General features: G+C 35.5%; 2 protein-coding genes and 1 long non-coding RNA gene across 4 annotated transcripts; 2 read left to right on the forward strand and 1 right to left on the reverse strand.

Annotated features, from left to right (window-relative positions):
- Positions 1-1173: 1173 nt before the first annotated feature.
- On the forward strand, positions 1174-3660 carry LOC122346170. Its single transcript, XR_006251105.1, has 2 exons — positions 1174-2527; positions 2735-3660. It is a non-coding gene; the product is annotated as an uncharacterized LOC122346170 (long non-coding RNA).
- A 4028-nt stretch (positions 3661-7688) lies between these two features.
- On the reverse strand, positions 7689-10045 carry sdf2l1 (stromal cell-derived factor 2-like 1). Its single transcript, XM_043240861.1, has 3 exons — positions 9770-10045; positions 8530-8726; positions 7689-8444 (listed from the first exon to the last, which is right to left on the reverse strand). The coding sequence occupies exons 1-3, from the start codon at positions 9945-9947 to the stop codon at positions 8166-8168; spliced, it is 654 nt and encodes a 217-aa protein (XP_043096796.1). The 5' UTR covers positions 9948-10045; the 3' UTR covers positions 7689-8165.
- Positions 10046-12217: 2172 nt separating this feature from the next.
- ydjc (YdjC chitooligosaccharide deacetylase homolog) lies at positions 12218-17679 on the forward strand. Of its 2 annotated transcripts, none has more exons than XM_043239639.1 (6): positions 12218-12361; positions 13503-13681; positions 14440-14596; positions 15807-15906; positions 16379-16556; positions 16736-17679. In XM_043239639.1, the coding sequence occupies exons 2-6, from the start codon at positions 13518-13520 to the stop codon at positions 17082-17084; spliced, it is 948 nt and encodes a 315-aa protein (XP_043095574.1). In that variant the 5' UTR covers positions 12218-12361; positions 13503-13517; the 3' UTR covers positions 17085-17679. The 2 variants fall into 2 exon arrangements, with proteins under 2 accessions (XP_043095574.1, XP_043095573.1); XM_043239638.1 differs by lacking the exon at positions 12218-12361 and adding an exon at positions 12492-12936.
- Positions 17680-18178: the final 499 nt, after the last annotated feature.

Consider the following 18178-nt stretch of genomic DNA (forward strand, 5'->3'; position numbering starts at 1 on the left):
GGACGCGCTCGAGTTAAATAGCGCGGAGCTTAATGCGTAGAAATGGCCAATTAAAAGAAAGACGCGCAGCTAAATTTTATTTCACTGGCTTCAAGCGTACCCGTTTGTTTCATTTAAGCCTCTGTTTTAATTCGGTCGGCCAAGCGCAACCACGAACGGCGATTTCGCCCCTTTGCGTTGAAGGCCCGTTCAAAGGTGGCCCGTGCATTTCGGCTGTGCTAAGGTCTGTTGCTTTGACGATGTTGCACTACTGAACCATCTACTCAAGCAGTGCAATAGTATTGTCATTGCATTCGGCTTTCGCCTACTCACCCACTAGAGCCTCAAACAGAGCTGGGACGAGCGGTGCACGGTTAAGGGCGTTTAGGCACTATTTGAAATGGCGAATAGAGGGGGTTTCGCACGAGTCTAGACCACCTAGACGTGTGGGCCCAGATGCGTGCACGGTGTTGGAGCCGTTCCACGCACTACAGCACCGTCGCGGAGCGTGCACCGGGCGTGTGAACCGCAGTATTTGACCTATGGTATATCCGCGACACCAGGTTTTTCCACTTATTCGAAAATGCCCTACAGACCACGCCTCCTTCGAAAGAACATTTTGTACGACTGAGGTCGTCTTCGTTTGCATTGAAAACCACGTGTTCGATTAAGTAACACTCCAACAATGCTTTGAAGTGAGTTTCTCAACCTTTTGCATATTTCGAGAACTTCTGTACGAGGCCTTGCTGGCAAGAGAGGTGCAGAAAAGCAGCGGATAATAACGAGCGGACGTAAAATAATCACCCAAACGCCATTTTGTACGTTTTTGTAGATTGGTAAATGTCAGAAATGTCCCCAAAACAGCCCACATTATAAATACTATTATTCTCCTATAAAGCCTCTCGAACCCTCTTTTTCAGTTTTTTAAATATAGCTACATCTCCTATGCATTTTAAACACAACAGCAATGTGTTGAATTGTAGTTTCTGAATATTTTTTTTTTACCTATTTTTATCTGAGGTGTATTTAAATTAGCTACTAACGCAAATGACTGTATTCTGCATTTATATTCTTTATGGTTTAATTATATACTTTTAATTTCCGTGCAATTAAATTGTATTATTTTTTTTTATTTTTCTCAAATTAGAGAATTGAGCTATTTATTTTAAATTCGGAACTAGAGATTTTTTTTTTTTTTTTTTTTTTTTTTTTTAACGCTTACATTTAAATAGGCCTATACATTAATCACTGCTATGAGAATGAAACCGTTTGATGCTATGCATTCGTAACCAGCAATGCTTCCATCTCCCTGTAACTCCCCACTGAACAGAGCTGGTAGGTGTGTAACCATATATTTAGATTTTTATTTATAATGAAGGAGCTCTTCCAGAAGGCAGAAGGAAGGGATGATTCTCTTGTTTGAGCCAGATCGGTGGGGGATGGGACTATTTGTAAGGAATGTAGGGGGCAGGTCCCTTTCCAAGAGGGGAGGAAAGGAAAGGGAGGGAATGCGAGGAGGGGAGGTCGCCCATAGTGACATTTTACTCTTGGTCAGTATCTGCAAGGTTATGCAAGTTGAACTTTTTGGTTGTCTCATCAAAAGACTGGACATCTGGCCAAAACGAAGTGTAATCTATCGGTTGATACGTAGGGAGGTCAGCGTGTGTGAATGCACTGGCGCAATACATCCTGATTTATATGCGTGCAGAAGTGATATGTGTCACCCTGGCGACTCGCATATTTTTAAAGCAAATATGCTGCATGCGATTCGTGCAAAAATAAATACAATTTCTTACACGATGCGCGCGGAGTTATTTCGGTATTTATTCTTGTGAGTATTGTTTTTTTCGTGTTTGGGGTTTAACATCTATGTGGTGTAACTGCCGAGCTTGTAAAAACCTTAATTTAAAGGGAAAAAAAATATTGAGTGAAAAAACAATATTGACATAAGACAATATATGGATTTTTTTTACTTAATACATCTAATATTTACAGTCGCGTGTTCTAACAAACAATCTGCAACCATTTTGTTGTCATATGACTCGCCTGAGTCTAGATTATTTTATTATAAAACCATCCTCTTATGAAAAAGCACTCTTCATTCACTGCTTCAAATGAGGTATAGGGACTTCGTCACAGCGCAACTTTATGATATTTATGACATTGCAAAAAATCTTAACAGTTGTGCAAATTCACGTGAATCCTTTTTAAAACTTCAACTTGTATTGTTTGCACTGGTCCGTTCAAAAAAACCCGATGCACGACAATTTGGCACGCGCGTTTTAAACTTGACAATTAAAAGACTTATTTTTATCATCCGGTGCATTTGTCGTTGACCCGTATGTACAGAGGCTCCACAGCAGAAGGTAAGCTGGAGACTCACCGGTCTGAACTGGGTGTATGAGGAATGTTGCGCTAAATACCGCAACGCGCATGCGCAGCGCATTCACAGGCCACTATATAGCATACTGAGGCCTACAGCTCCTCCGTTCTCATGATCCTGGTTCAGCTCTCAGCTAGTGGGCTTTGAAGCTTCACGTGAGGATTGGTAAGTTTGCTTTCACCTGCAGATTTGGTAGCGCGTTCCGTATTTCTACGCGGAACCCGTATAGGTTATAACATCGCCACAACGGATTCGTGTCATAGCGAGTATTTGCGTACTATATTACTAAACAGCGCGTAACGTTCTCATACAAAACCACTGCTTGCTCTGTGGTCAGCTGATACGCTACAGCAGATTTTGTACCTTTTTTAGGGCGTCGTGTTCTCGACCTGTTGTCGTGATTCAACATTTTGACTGCAAGTTAACTGCACGGAACCTGATTGGTAAATTGTTTAACGTGTTTTATTACCGAGGGGGACAAGTAAGATCATGCATGTGAGTTCAATGTGAAATTCCCAAAGGAGAAAAAAAAAACATCCTGTTGGAGCATGTCGTTAACTCCAAGGCAGAAGCTGGTATGCTTGGAATTGCAGAGCACCAAGACTGCTTTTGGACGCAGATAACCAAAGGGCCTACAATATGCTTTCCACTCTGTTTCTCATATTTGAATGCCTGAGTCAGTCCACCAGCGTGGCTTCAAAGGAATGCGTCTTTATTGATAGCATGCATGCATGTATTGGTATTAGATGATTGTTTTTAAGTAGGCTGTTTAAAACGCCAGATGTGCTAAAAATGACGTTTTTGAAAAAAGTCACATTTGTTATTCTAAATGTTCATGGTGATTTCTGTTGTATGCTTAAGGGTGAAAGCGGTTAAACTCAATGTAAAAACCCTCAACGTTTTTGCTCTATTAAACACATTTTATACGAAGCGTGTTGTTTAGCAGCAAATAAACTGCACAGAATTCTGCTTAAAATGAATTTTGAGTTGCATTTTGCCATTGACTCGGTTCGTTTCTAGGCTGTGTAGGGTCAGATGTCACAAAGAGGTTTACGTATCGTGTGTAGTAGAGCAGGAACCATTTTCAGTCTCACCATTTAGGCATTTAAACCCCTAGATATTATGTTTTGCTCAGCCGCGCTATCTTTTTGCTAAAGTGCTGTGATTTATCATGCTTAATAAATCTTGCAGGCGAGACCCTATCAATATTGCCTCTGCTTTTTTCACTGTTTATGGAGTAGTGCAATATTGCTTATAGGGTCTTGACTTTAAGGGTAATCTGCAATTTCAGGAACGTTGACGGATTTGATTGTCCTCTGTCATTTTTATTAAAACGTGCAATGATGTTGTGCTGAGGCTTGACAAGATCTCAATCTGCGAATCCTTTGTGGAGAAAGAACGGGGTTGCTGCTCTAAACCGTTTAATTTGAAATGCAGTAAATGGCACCTGTTTAGTTTGAAAACAAAATGGCCCACAAACGTTTGATGTGGTTGTAGGTTGCTCGCTTTTAGCAGTGCAAACACTTAACGGTAACCCTTTCCTAATATGAATTACATCATTAAGTCAGAGAACATGCTGTCCATTGCAAAGTCCAACAGTGACTAAATTTAAGCAAAAGTGATTTCAGACCCAGGCTAATTCAGTTTATTCGGGCCACTCTTTAGTTGTTAACCATAAAGGATTTATTTTGGCAGGTCGACGTATTTTTAAGGGAAGTCCTTTTGTTTTTGATAATGCACATTTTTTCTCATGCTGTTACTGTTTCAATTTCACAGATCCAATCAAGAAACGAATTACTACAGCACTGTCATTATTCATATTAGACTTGAGCTCTGAAACGGCTATTTTAACTTGGTTTCTCTGTTGGCCTGATCTATTAATGATATTTTAAATAACCAGTTTTACCTGTGATAGTATTTTTACTATTGACCGATTTGAACCAAATGTCCTTTTTATTAAATGCGATGAATGCTGAATTACAGGTCATGCAGTTTAACAATAAATCAATGCAAAGCCAGTTAAATTAAACATCTCGTTTCGCAGTGTTTGCATGAAAATCTAGCTCTCTGTGTTGTTTTAAGTAGTTATAATTTAATTCACGTCATGATCTCATAATCGATAGGTTAACCTTGAGTGAGTCTGTGTATGCAGTGATATGTTAGCTGTGTGGAGGTCTGAGATATGGATCCTGAAAGCCATGGGAGAGCGTTTCTTGAGATGGTCAGAGACTGACAGGTGTGTTTGCAAAAGCTGGTGAAAGAGTGTTTTATGTTTTAGACCACCTCCAGAAAGCAGGAAAGCATTTGCCTATTTATAAATTCGGTTTAGTGAACTATGGTGATTTCTGGACCCTTTCTGTTTGTGCGAGCGTGCTCCTGGTCCTGTTGTTTGTCTGTTGCCTGACACTCTTTCCCTGTTGCACTACTGTGGGAGCTGCAGCTAGCAGTGCAATAATGAAAGGGCATCAGTCCTCTGGACCAGACCACCAAACACACACACACACGCACCTATCTCTTATTTACCACAAATGACATGCTTCTCCTGCATGTTTCAACTCGGATGAGCCACACATCTGTCCACCGAAAGCTGTGGTTGGTATTTCACATTTTAGCCAAAAGCGACTTCGGGATGAGAAGTAGAAGCAATTTTTGCTTAGGCAAATCTTTAATTTGCTCTGTACGTAATGAGTCTTAAATAAAAAGAAAATGCAGTAAACGAGTAAATGGTATGTGTTTTTCTTTCTTTTGCACGCTGTTAACTGCAGAAAGAAATGTTTCGCCCGCTTGTGACGTTAAATGTAATTTTATTCTTTATTTAATGTGTATGGCAGCAATTCATGTGAAAAAAAATTTATTTTTCAGATAAAGAGTTTACATAACCATGTTTCTATTGCTTAACCATAACAGCATTTTATAGCTCTCCAAGTTTATTCTGATTTTGCACCTCTAAATAACTTACTATTCTAACTGAATTCACCAAATGAACGAAAAGGTCTTTTCATGCTGATAAAGATAAGTGCTGTGTGCTGTAATCATGCTCCACAGTTTTCTCTATCTTTTTAAAACCACGCACCCTGGATTTTGATTGGCTGTCAAGCGTTTTAAGTCTTCAACTGGAAAAAATGTTCTGAAAATGATTCCAATGATATTTATTATTAACACGTATATATTAAAACGAAAAATCGTTTTTGGTCCTTTAGTGTGAACGCGCCTTGAACACTTAATTGCTAAAACGAGCTTGCATTAATTTCCTGCTAATATGACAAATCATGTCTTTTGTGCTTTTCGTGTTTCTTAAATTGCCATGGGGATGATTTTTTCCGTTCAAGGTGACTTTTCAGAGGCAGTTCCTCACAGAAGTGTTTCTCTTAATATTTCGACCTCAGTCACTTCCATTTCCTGGTCACTCGCGCTCAGCATTCAGACGCATTTATGTTGCAACCTAAAAGCTTGTCTTTTCTTGAGTACGACGTTTCATAGCTCTTCACTTGACCCTCTTCACGTGTTTTCATGGCTACCCTGTCCACGTGGATACTCGGTCCAGCTATTAATTTGATTCTGAATGGTGCGATAGAGAGCGTTTGAGCAATCCTGTGGCTCTGGGCTCCCTTGGTGCAGTATGGCACTGCGTCAAGATTGGGTCTCAGATATGGTGACAGCACTGATGGGTGACACTGACAACCAGTGAACAGGTTTTCTTTTACTGTGTTGCGTTGTAGAAATGCATGCCGACAAACAGCTGCGATAAATGTGTGGAATCGACAAGGAAGGCGCATTCGGTTCAATGGATTGCCATGCCAGGCGTAATATAGGATGAGAATAAAAATAAGTAATTTAATAAAAGAAACTGCTCGGTGTAGACCATAAACCACTTCTTGGTACCACGTTACATGGTTCACAATGGGTGACTGACTAGAGGAACCACTGTGTTATATTATATCGCCATCTTCTGGGAAGACAAAAACGAAGTAGAATTACCTTCAGTCGACTTGCTCTTACTATAAACCTTTTTATTTTATGCTTAGGCAAAAAACGAAACTTGCAAAATTTGCATTAGTTATATCATCATCTTTTAAAGAGGCTGTTTGACAACTGATGACGCTTAAGACGTTATTTAATGTGATCTGAAGTGTAAATAAACAATATAGGAAAATGAATTAACGCACAGGCTAATAAAAGGTCGTATGTTTCATCTAGATGCTCTGTTGTCTAATTATACTGAGCATCATGCGCTTATGTTCCATAATGTTGTTATATTGTCTTACCAGATGTTGCTTTTTCACTTTATATCTTCTTAAATAGGCTAACCGGTTTCTGCTAAAATAGATGGGTCACTTGTTATTAATGTAATCTGTTTAATTATCAACCTAAAATAGCGAGGGAAGATACAAAAGGGATTTTTTTTTTCATCATACAGTATCACATTTGGACAGCATTGGTAAGTCAAATTAAAAACCCGTCAGAACAGAGTAAAGAGAGAGTCACGGTATCAGCCAAGGAAATTCAAGTTAGCAATTATGTTTGTCTGAGAAAAGCATTTGAAGTTGTTTTTTGATTTTTATTGATTTATTTTGGTCGTTGCGCATTGCCGTTGTTGCACTACCTTACGAAACTTAACCATCTGAGACCACTAGACAGTAATCACTAGGCATAGGCTACTACAGTAAACCCTACACAGGTTAAAGTACACAGCCTTAAACCTTTCGTTTCAGTTCAGTTAGTTTTACTGCAGTAATAACCACATTTCCACGCAGTCTCTGCTTACCGCGAGGATTCTTTATAAAGATTTAAAAACAAACCTGGTACAAAAAGTCTCACGATATATAGAGATCGTCAGCTAGTTAAGTAATTTTTAATAACCAAATGTTAGATTGAACTGCTGATTTAACAAAATATGTTCTAAAATGCAACAGTTATTAGGTAATCCAGATGTTGACTCTTATATATAACTCTTAGTCGTTTGTCCACACTTCCCGCCCGTCACTGTGTATTATTACACATAATGGACACGATCCTGGAGTCCTCTCACAGCGAGATTTCCTTCTTTTCAACCTTCACGCGGTATGTGCCAAACAGTAGCTAAATGCTGCCCCCATTTGGATGCCGCGTGTCATCTTTCATTTTCCAGAGAGGCGCGAGGAGCAGATATAATCATCTTGACAGGTGCTTTTCAGTTGCAATTTAAGAGCAAGTCTAGACACCGTGCAGTATTTATTGACCGAATTCATAAATTGTGCATCACAACAATGCATCTGCTTGTTTACAATTGTTTAATGACATGGTATTCTTTCGAAATATTTGAACAAATAAAAATAACTGCAGCGTATCTTTTTTCAAAAGCTTTATTTTAGCTTTCACCAAATGATGTACCTATCAGGACGCGCGAGGAGAAAACCACGTTTGCAAATGACAGTAACATGGAAAACTTAAACTTAAAATGAAAGAGAAACAACCATTTGATATTTTCCCACGTCGGAAAGATTTCATGTGTGCAAAAAACACTCTTTAATAGTACAATGCCATTTGTTCCAGTAGTAATCCAACCTAATATAAATAATACAAAATACTCCCTTTTTAAAGCCCAGAATCCTAAAGGAATTGTAATCCCTTATGTACAAACAAACACAATCCAATCTTTAGCAATCAAACCTTTTTGCAGGTGACGCGTGTCAAAAATCGCATCGCATAAATTTGACCAATAAGTACAACTTTATAGAAACTGAAGGGTTAAATATAGAGAGGGTTTCACAGCGTGTGAGCGAAGTTCTCAGTTGCTTGTTACGATAATGCATCAGCATCATCATCAGAGCTCGTCGTGGCGCACTGGATCACTGCTGGGCTGAATAAAGACCCCCTCCATCACCTTCCAGTAGTTATGCTGATTGGGTGAAGGCATTCCATGGACCTCACGCTGGCCTCTGATTGGCTGACCGTACTGCTCTCCGGTTACGCTGAGGAAGACCTCCGTTGCGACGTGTTTAAATCGCACGGTGTCCTCCCGTTCCCAGTACGTTTCGCCGCACTGCACGCTCCACACGTCTAAATCATCTCCTTCTCCGTTTTCACCAAACGCACTCACTTCCTGCGAACAAAACGAATCGACGTGATTCACACCCAGCCAATTACAGTCACCTGAACCCGAGAGGAGAGTGCCGTTGTGGATCTACCTGGTGGTTAGAGAGGGGGGAGCTGAAGTGGTGCGAGTGCAGGTTGCGTCCGGTCTTCATGTGCGTGATTCGGATGGCCTGTCCGCATCGAATGGGCTCCCCGCGCTGGCAGACTTTGTCTGGTTTTCCACGGATACGCCAGTAGCTATTGGCATCATCGGCCGAATCCACTCCGGTTACTGACTGCTGGCCACTTCCTGCAGGGCAGGGTGTAAACAATCTTTAGCATAAATGTCTAACATCTTGAACCTCATACTTATTATATATATTACTCTATATATTACTCTATAAATATTATCGTACATTAGCATCCAATATTACATTTTATACAAGTAAAAAATTTATTGTGTATCATATTGTGTTAAAAATAAATATATAGCAACACTTTACTTAGTGTTTGTATAATGCATTAAAAAGGGGTTATTAAGGGATATAATGTGATGTTATTTATAATGTACATAAATAGTTATAATTTGATAATGACAATTATAAATGAGATTGTACAATGCTTTATAAGGTGCATTACAACATAGAATAATTATCGAATTACTTGAATTATTGTTGCTGGTAATGTCCATGTTTTGTTTATTATTCAGGCTGGATTTATTTTGGTCAATTTATGAATAAACATATATAGTCTAGCTAATTAAACAAATTTAATCTAATCTAAGCAACAGAAAAAAAAAACTCGATTGAACAAATTAAATATCACGGTGTTATTATTTATCATTATTGTTAGGGTAAATTTCTGCATAGATCCATACATACTTTTAAGTCTTATCCATAAAAATTTATTTTTAAAATGCATTTCCAATGAAAAAAATAGAAAGAAATACTCTATAATGAATATCACATGTATTAGCACGTTAAAGGTAATAAATATAGGTTGATATCATTTTATTGTAGTGCACCTGTCGTCATGATTACACTGTTCTTTCAGGTAAACAAAATACATCCGAGCCAGCAAAAATAATCCACTGGGAGATGAATGAGTCTATAACAGGCTTACGGAAAGATAAACGCAGTACTTTACTCTTTACTAATTAGAAATATTAACAGTCATTAGCTTCCCGGCTAATGCATACATGCACCAGCTGCTACACCAGCAATATCAGCAATATAAGAGTAATAAAAAAACACTAAAAGCCTAGATAAGCTGCCGACTAGAACATAAGCACTTTCTGAGGACCAAACCGCTGAGGTTTATATTGAATCGATTTTCCACATGCGGTGTTTCTACCTGATCCGTATTTGACATCATGCGAGTGAAGTCTGACGCTGTGCCGGGTGTTCATCAGTTTGACCAGAGAGCCGCACGTCACGTAGCTGGAGTCCAGATCTCGAGCGCCGCTTCGGACAAACATCAGACACAATAAAACCACATCGAGAAAGACGAATATAACTCTCAACGGTCCCATTGTTACAGCTCGTGTATGTACATCACAGAAAGACGGATACGGAGAGCCCCATTCAAACGCTGACACGCTTTCTAACCAATCGCATCATGACAAGTCCGAAAACAAGGAAGTGATCCACGCGCACACACGGAAACCGCTGATTGGGCGAGGATGCTGTGACATCACGACGTGTTAATGAACGTAACATTATACAATCATTAACATATCATTAGTTCATGCAGTACAGTCAAATAGTTAGAAATATTAAGAAAGTTTTATTCGTTTTGACTTGTTTTGAAAATTTAAAGTTATCTTAACAGCGTCATATTAAGAATCGATTTAAAAAAACGTTTTTTTTCGTAAAGAACTCCAAAAAATATCAGGATTTAATTATTTTTCTTCTTCTTCTTCTTAGGACATTTTTTCACTATAAATTAATAACAAAATAGTTATAAAGTAATAAATACATAAAAACAAAATAATCAAAGCACTGTTTTTTGTAATGAATTATTGTATAACATTTCGACATTCACAAATGAAAACCTGCAGTTTAACTTTTGATTATAAACAACCTCATAATTACTTTTATCTTATTTACATTTATTTATTTTTGTTTATTTTATTAAATATTTTATTCAATTATATTTATTTTATATTATTTTATTTGTTTATTTTATTATTTAACATTTTATTTTATACGATTGATTTATTTTTGGAATTTTGCCTCAAAACGCCATAGATGCTGAGAAATAAACACCTGTGACAACTTGCCCCCCACCTTCCACTACAACGTAATAAAGAATCCTTTTCCAGCGTTGTCCCAAATACGTACCATTCCAGAAGCTGTTTACACAGGAATCATTCATGTTTAAACCGGACATGGATAAACATTATTTGATATAAAGAGAAAACACATGTTTCAGAGTTTCATTGTTGAAATGTATCACATTTCTAAATGTAATCCAACCCCCATCTTTCCAGCAAACTGTTGGGCTACAGTATTATTCTAACAGATAAAGTAAGTGATGCCATGCGTATTATTGCTATGTCAGGTGGCTGAAGTTGAAAACACTTCATGAACATGCGCAAACAAAGATCACCAACACGATACTCTCCCTCTCTTTATGATGTTTTCCATATTTCTAAACGAGGTTATGTGTCTTGGGAAAACATTCAAAAGACTCCACAGACACGTAAGCAAAGTCACACCTGCTGCCTAAGTCCGTGTACAAGAATAACACTAAGTTTACATTCATAACACCGACAACAGCGCAATCCTGCCTCTGGTGAGTATGCCTGTAATTATAATTGTTTATTAATTCATATCTGATTAAAACTTCTATAAATGCTAACAGTAAGTTTAGAACTTTTTTTTATTTATCTATAAACATCTATTTTGAAAATAAGGCAAAGCAAAAGGTAAAGTAACTTTTTAATACGCTCTTTGTATGTAAAAAATAAAATAAATGACAGAAGTTAATTTTCACGTGAGAAATGTGTAGCTTAATAATTAACTTAAAAAAAAAAGGAAAGAAAATAAATAGGCTGTGTGGACTTTTAAAATCAGGCAAATCTGCTTTAATAAATATCAGAAATTTGTAGCTTAAATAAAATATTTTTATTAGGCCATAAATGTTTTATTGGTATTAGCTAAATTAATAAAAAGCTAATAAAATAGTTCTAAGATTCGGTCTAATGTTCTAATGATAACACGGCAGTTTTCATGAATTAATATCTAATTTCATTAATTAATATCTAATTAAAACTTCTATAAATGCTCACAATAAGTTTAGAACTTTTTTTTAATTTATCTATAAATATCTATTTTCTAAAACATCTTTTGATTTAGTCTCTATTATTCCTAAAGTGGCATATAGTGTTTTTGTACAAAATCAAATTAATCATTTAAGAATGGCATTGATCATACGGTATACATATCTATATTTGTAAATAATAATAATAATAATAATAATAATAATAATAATAATATATATATATATATATATATATATATATATATGTGTGTGTGTGTGTGTGTGTGTGTGTGTGTGTGTTTTTTATCATTACTTTTTAATTTAAAAAATGAATCTAAAACATTTTTAAAACTTATTTCAAAAAGTGAAACTTTTATGTATATTTTAGATTCATTACATTTAAAGTAAAACCTTTTTAAAACACTTTGTTTTCATTTTGATTTAAGCAAATTTCACGATACTCTAATGTTTTGAGATTTAACTGTAAATCAGAGAGAGAAATCTTGACACCTCATAGGCCCGTATTTGCACATGTGGCGTTGTTTTATTCGCTTCCGGTAGAGGGCGCTGCAACTCCGGAAAAGGAAATTGCCGTTTCATGTCTTCAGGCAGTCGTTCCCTCTGTACAGTGTGGATACGTTGTAAAAAAGCACTGATGGCAAGAACCTCGCAATAAAATGGGTAAGCGATTACCACACTATCACTGCTAGCTAGGAGTAACAAATCACAAAACGCAATCAGTGCCTCTGAAATCCTAAAACGTTTGTTTCTATTCATAGAGCAGATCTATAAGCAGTACGTTAAAGGGCTGAGAAAACGCGATCGTTCGCTGTATGTGATGGGTAGGCAGTGGCAGCTGCTCTCGTTAACGCAAGCGAAGCGGAGTTTTAGATCCGTCTTATTAGCGAGCCGGTGATTTCCCGGTAAGCAGCTTTCCCGCAGCCGCAGCAGCTGAGACTCGCGTTTCATACAAACCTTTAAACGTGTCGTTTCAATGACGCGGTGTGACGCGTTGAGCCGAGGAGCGTTTCCTGAACGGCTAGGTTTCAGTGTAAATGACTCACAGACTAACACTTCTCTGTCTGTGTTCACGTGGAAATATACGTCTCTTTAAGACGACGACAGTCGGTTCTGTGTGGCTCTTTAACGGCTGTTTTTAACGCCTGACGGTTTCGCTGGAGCTCGTTTCGTCGGTTTATTAGTGTACTGGATATACACAGATGGCACCGTTTGTTGAAAATAAGGCAAAACGAAAGGTAAAGTAACTTTTTTAATACGCTCTTTGTATGTAAAAAATAAAATAATTGACAGAAGTTAATTTTTTCACGTGAGAAACGTGTAGCTTAATTATTAGCTTTAAAATAAAGGGAAAGAAAATAAATAGGCTGTGTGGCTTTTTAAATCAGGCACAGGCAAACCTGGTTTAATTTAAGTTTAATATTTTATTTATTTAAGCAATTTGTAGCTTAAAATATTTTGTTAGTAAATATATTTTAATATTTTTATTAGACCATAAACGTTTTATTGGTATTAGCTAAATTAATAAAAGCTAATAAAATAGTTCTAATGTTGTCTAATGTTGTGATGATAAAACGGCAGTTCGTTTTCACAATTAAACAGCCCAAAACAAATAAATTTGTGACTTTTTAGATCAAGCAAATCTAAAAAATGACTTTAATTCATATTCTGTAGTGCAGTCTAACGGTCCTTTTTAGTTATTGTCAAAATAACAATTGACAATATATTGTCAATGTAAAAACAATCGGTATTAGTCATGAAGAAGCTATATTGGTCCGACTCTAGTGTTTGTGTCTTTTATCAGCAAGGCGAAGAGAAGATGCCTCAACCCAAAGTGAAGCTGGTGGTGACAGGAGATGATTTTGGGTACTGCGAGAGAAGAAACCAAGGGATTGTGGATTGCTTCAAAGCTGGTGGGATCTCCAATGTCTCTCTTCTGGTCAATGCTGTCTCAGCGCAGCACGCGGCAGAGCTGGCTAAAAGGTCCTGCTTTACATTTCAAGCAGCTAATTATGGAAATATGGTATCAGTGTTTGAGTATGGATGTATAAAGATTAGATGTATAGTTAAACTTAAGTATAGTTAATTTACTTTGTTACTTTAATAACTAATATGACCACACATATATATATATATATATATATATATATATATATATATATATATATATATATATATATATATATATATATATATAATATACTTTATTAATACAAATATTAAAACAAATACAAAAAAAGTGTAACATTTTTAAATATTTGTACTATTTAAAATTGTTTTCTATGAGTATATTTTAACATTTATTGAATTCCTTTGATTTTAAAGCTGATTATTTAGCATCAATTCTCCAGTCTTCTAATGTAATTGTAATATTCTGTTTTCTGTTGAAATCAGCTGAGTAGAATTTTTTCAGGTTTCTTTAATAAATAGAAAGTTTAGAAGAACAGCGTTTATTTGAAATCTTTGGTAACATTATACATTTCTTTATTTTTACTTTTTTTATCAATTTAAAAATAAGTCTTTTTTCTATAACCAAAAAACTGAAACACACATTATACTTACTCCAAGCTTTGGAATGGTGAAATCTATAGAATAATTAAAAAGACAAAAACACCCAAAATGATTAATTCTTTAGGGAAATTTTAAAAAAGGAAAATCAAAAAAAGCTGATTCAGAAAAGTAATAAGATCTGTAATAGCGTCTTAGTGACACTAAACTAACTCTGATCTTCTCGCACACAGGAATCACATCCCCATTGGACTCCATGCAAATCTCTCAGAGGGTCTTCCAGTGTCTCAGGATCTAAAGGGCTCAACGCTCCTCAACAAGGATGGGTTCTTCCATGGCAAGATGGGCTTCAGGGAGGTTTTGCAGAGTGGTCAGCTCAAGATGTCAGAGGTACACAGAAACACACGCTCTTAAAGACCAACCGAACGTCACATCACGGTGAATAGGACTGCATTCATGTTAAATAGCAGTATCAAAGGTTGCTCAAAGAACATGAAAGGACTTTATTATCTTGCTCATAAGAGGAGTTATGGCATTATGCGCTCTTAAAAATTTTTTTTAAGCAACAGTTAAAATGATTACCACTATGTAAAACCTAAATGGTGGCAAAACCACTTTTATAATTTTTCATAATTTTATTATTTATATATATATATATATATATATATATATATATGTATATATATATATGTATATATATATATGTATATATATATATATATATGTATGTATATATATATATATATATATATATATATATATATATATATATATATATATATATATATATATATATATATATATATGTATATATATATATATATATATTATATATATATATATATATATATATATATATATATATATATATATATATATATATATATATATATATATATATATATATATATATATATATATATATATATATATATATATATATATATATATATATATGTATATATATATATATATATATATATATATATATATATATATATATATATATATATATATATATATATATATATATATGTATGTATATATATATATATGTATGTATATATATATATATATATATATATATATATATATGTATATATATATATATATATATATATATATATATATATATATATATATATATATATATATATATATATATATATATGTATATATATATATATATATATATAATTTTTCTAAGGTTCACTAAGGTTGATTTTAAAATACCTTCACACAACCATTTCCATCTTTTACTAAATTTAAATTTTCATTTTCATAATTTCAAAAAAAAAAGAGTTGTAGTCCACTAATGTTAAATAAGTGTTTGCATAAAGAAACAAATGCAATATGTTAATAAAGTTTCAGTAGATGTTATGTTTAGTCTGTGGCTTACGCTTTTCATTGTTTTTGTAAAAAAATTATCAAAATAATTTTTTTAACACGCTCTCCAAGAGATCATGGATAGTGCTTTTCATAAAAGAACCTCTTTAAGCATAGTATTAAACCAATTTAAAGTTTCCGAACCAAGCACAGCGTGGTTAGTTTGACTAGTTATGTTGTCTTCTTAATTCGTGCTGTGTTTTCTGTTTAACAGGTGGAGGCGGAGCTCAGAGCCCAGGTAAATCGATTTTATGAACTGGTTGGCCACATGCCCTACCATATGGACGGCCACCAGCATGTGCACATTCTGCCAGGTAACAGTTGCTTTATTTTGAACAGTTCTTTTCACTTTATACTAGGGTCTAAACATTTAAAATCACCAAGAATACTGTAAATACAATGAAATGTTATTACTATTTCAAATAAGCTTTTTTTGAATTGAAAATATTTTCAAATTTAATTTATTCCGACGATCAGCGTTGAATTTTCAGCATCATTACCCCGGTCTTCAGTGTCACATGATCCTTCAGAAATCATTCAGATATGATGATGCTGAAGAAACATTTCTTCTTATAAAAAAAATTTGAAAACCCTTGTGCTGCTTTATATTTTTGTGGACACTCATACATTTTTGTCAGGGTTTTAGTATTAATAGAAAGCTCAAAAGAACAGCTTTTATTTGAAAACAAAATACTTTGTAACATTACAAATGCCTTCACTAGCAATAAAGCTTTTAAGCAATAAAGGTCGTCGTTAAAAAGCGTTTTATATTTTACTGTTTTTCAGAGGTGCGAGAGGTGTTTGCACAGGTTCTTTCTGATTTTGGAATCACCTACACGCGGGTGCCCATAGAACCCGGTCTTAAATTTTGCACCTTCCTCCCACCGCATCTGAGAGACTTCAATGCACAGGTTGAAAAAGACGCCCTTGAATCTATCGAGGTCTTTCATCGCCATGGAATTAGGTTTGTGAGGCAACATTTTACATGACCGGCACCTGTTTTTGGATTTTTGTTTTTGGTAGTTGCATTTTAGCCTGTTTTGTCCTTCAAAAACATTATCTTCAGCATATTTTCCCACTTTGTACTCAAAATCTTTGCCTGATGAAATAGTCAACTACATAACGGTTTGTATGTCCTTTCAGATGGCCTGACGTATACCTGGGCCTAAGCACCATGGGTAAGAACATGTCCGAGACCAACCTGAAACGTGCTTTGGGCTTCGCGCTGGAAGCTTCACTAGATGACCGCGTGACCTCCCCATTGATACAGTCCAATGAAGCCGCGACCGACTCCTACCGCCTGGTTACAGCAGAGCTCATGGTGCATCCGGGATATCCAAGTCAGCCTCACCAGGGCGGCTGTGGAGAAGGACCGGACGACTTCTCACAGTCTGCAGACCGACCGCACGAACTGAATATTTTGAGGGACCCTTTGGTGCTTAACTACTACAGGCAACAGGGGATCCACCTCTGTGCCTTTAAAGACTTTTAAACACTTAGAGTGAAGTATTTGGGGCACTGTTAAACTGAAGGCCTTCCGCTTTAAGATCTCCACCCATACCTCAATTAGTCAGTAGGGTACGAGTGCTTGGTTTGGGAAAGACAGAAAAATCTGCATCATTGTGCTGCTTCCATAGCCTATACGAAACAATTTGAAGCTGCTACTCTAAGTAGAGCCAAAACTGAATTGTGCTAATTATTTAACAGAAACACAAGATACTCTCAGATTGACCTGTTTTTAAAACTTCAGCTATTATATTGACCCATTTTAAAATTGTACAAAAAGACATTTAGTTCACTTTATTTAGCAGCCAGCCGTGTCAACATGGAAAGCTGCGTCCTTATACTAGGTGTGATTTTTATCTGGATTTGTTTCTGAAGATTTTGCCTCATTTGAGCAAGTTTCTCTCAAATCCAGATATTATGGAAGAGAACTGTAAATTATATTTAAAAACATATTTATGACTGTAACAAACTACATGTAGCAGTTACTTTATATATTTAAATTTTTTTAAATTTTTGGGTACGTTTTTAACAAATTTATTTATGATATTTTTGTGAACCTGAAATAAAGAGAGTTCATTTTACTCTGAATTTCATTCTGAATCTTTTTATGATTGAAAGTAAAAGAAAAATCTGTATTATATGAGCACAGCAATTTTTCTGCACTATATGTACTATTTAAAACTAGAATATGCTTAAACCTAGTAGGAATGCATTTGTACATCCTATTTGAAACATTCATTCAGAACTAGGTCAAAATAGCCTTTATTTGGTGAGTTCAACGTTTTGTCACATTAGGGTTAACATGTTTATAGCACGTAGGTTTATTCAGGCTATTAATGGCATTTCAGAATAAGCTGTAATTGAAGCAACAGTTCGAAGTTTAAGTAGTAGTCCTCATAAATATATAGTTCACTAACGCTAATATATTGAAGTTAAACAATCACTAAATGCTCAAGTTCAGATTTGATTTATCACACCAATCCATAATGCCGTTTTAAACCGGGTCACCCCAGAAAACCTCTTTAATTAGTCGATTTCGAAATGACAACCCTAACCAGATCCAAAGAGAATTTAGCCAAT

Source organism: Puntigrus tetrazona, chromosome 5 (genome assembly GCF_018831695.1).
Source record: "Puntigrus tetrazona isolate hp1 chromosome 5, ASM1883169v1, whole genome shotgun sequence".
In the NCBI taxonomy this organism is placed as follows: domain Eukaryota; kingdom Metazoa; phylum Chordata; class Actinopteri; order Cypriniformes; family Cyprinidae; genus Puntigrus; species Puntigrus tetrazona.

What these genes read in the sequence shown, in the direction of transcription:
- sdf2l1 (XM_043240861.1), bottom strand. Translation starts at nt 9,947, where the DNA reads ATGGGACCGTTGAGAGTTATATTCGTCTTTCTCGATGTGGTTTTATTG. An exon ending in TGATGTCAAATACGGATCAG is followed by an intron (nt 8,727 to 9,769) that starts GTAGAAACACCG and finishes CCTGCCCTGCAG; the next exon opens with GAAGTGGCCAGCAGTCAGTA. An exon ending in CCCCCCTCTCTAACCACCAG is followed by an intron (nt 8,445 to 8,529) that starts GTAGATCCACAA and finishes TTTTGTTCGCAG; the next exon opens with GAAGTGAGTGCGTTTGGTGA.
- ydjc (XM_043239638.1), top strand. Translation starts at nt 12,901, where the DNA reads ATGGCACCGTTTGTTGAAAATAAGGCAAAACGAAAG. An exon ending in AAAATAAGGCAAAACGAAAG is followed by an intron (nt 12,937 to 13,502) that starts GTAAAGTAACTT and finishes GTCTTTTATCAG; the next exon opens with CAAGGCGAAGAGAAGATGCC. An exon ending in GTCAGCTCAAGATGTCAGAG is followed by an intron (nt 14,597 to 15,806) that starts GTACACAGAAAC and finishes TCTGTTTAACAG; the next exon opens with GTGGAGGCGGAGCTCAGAGC.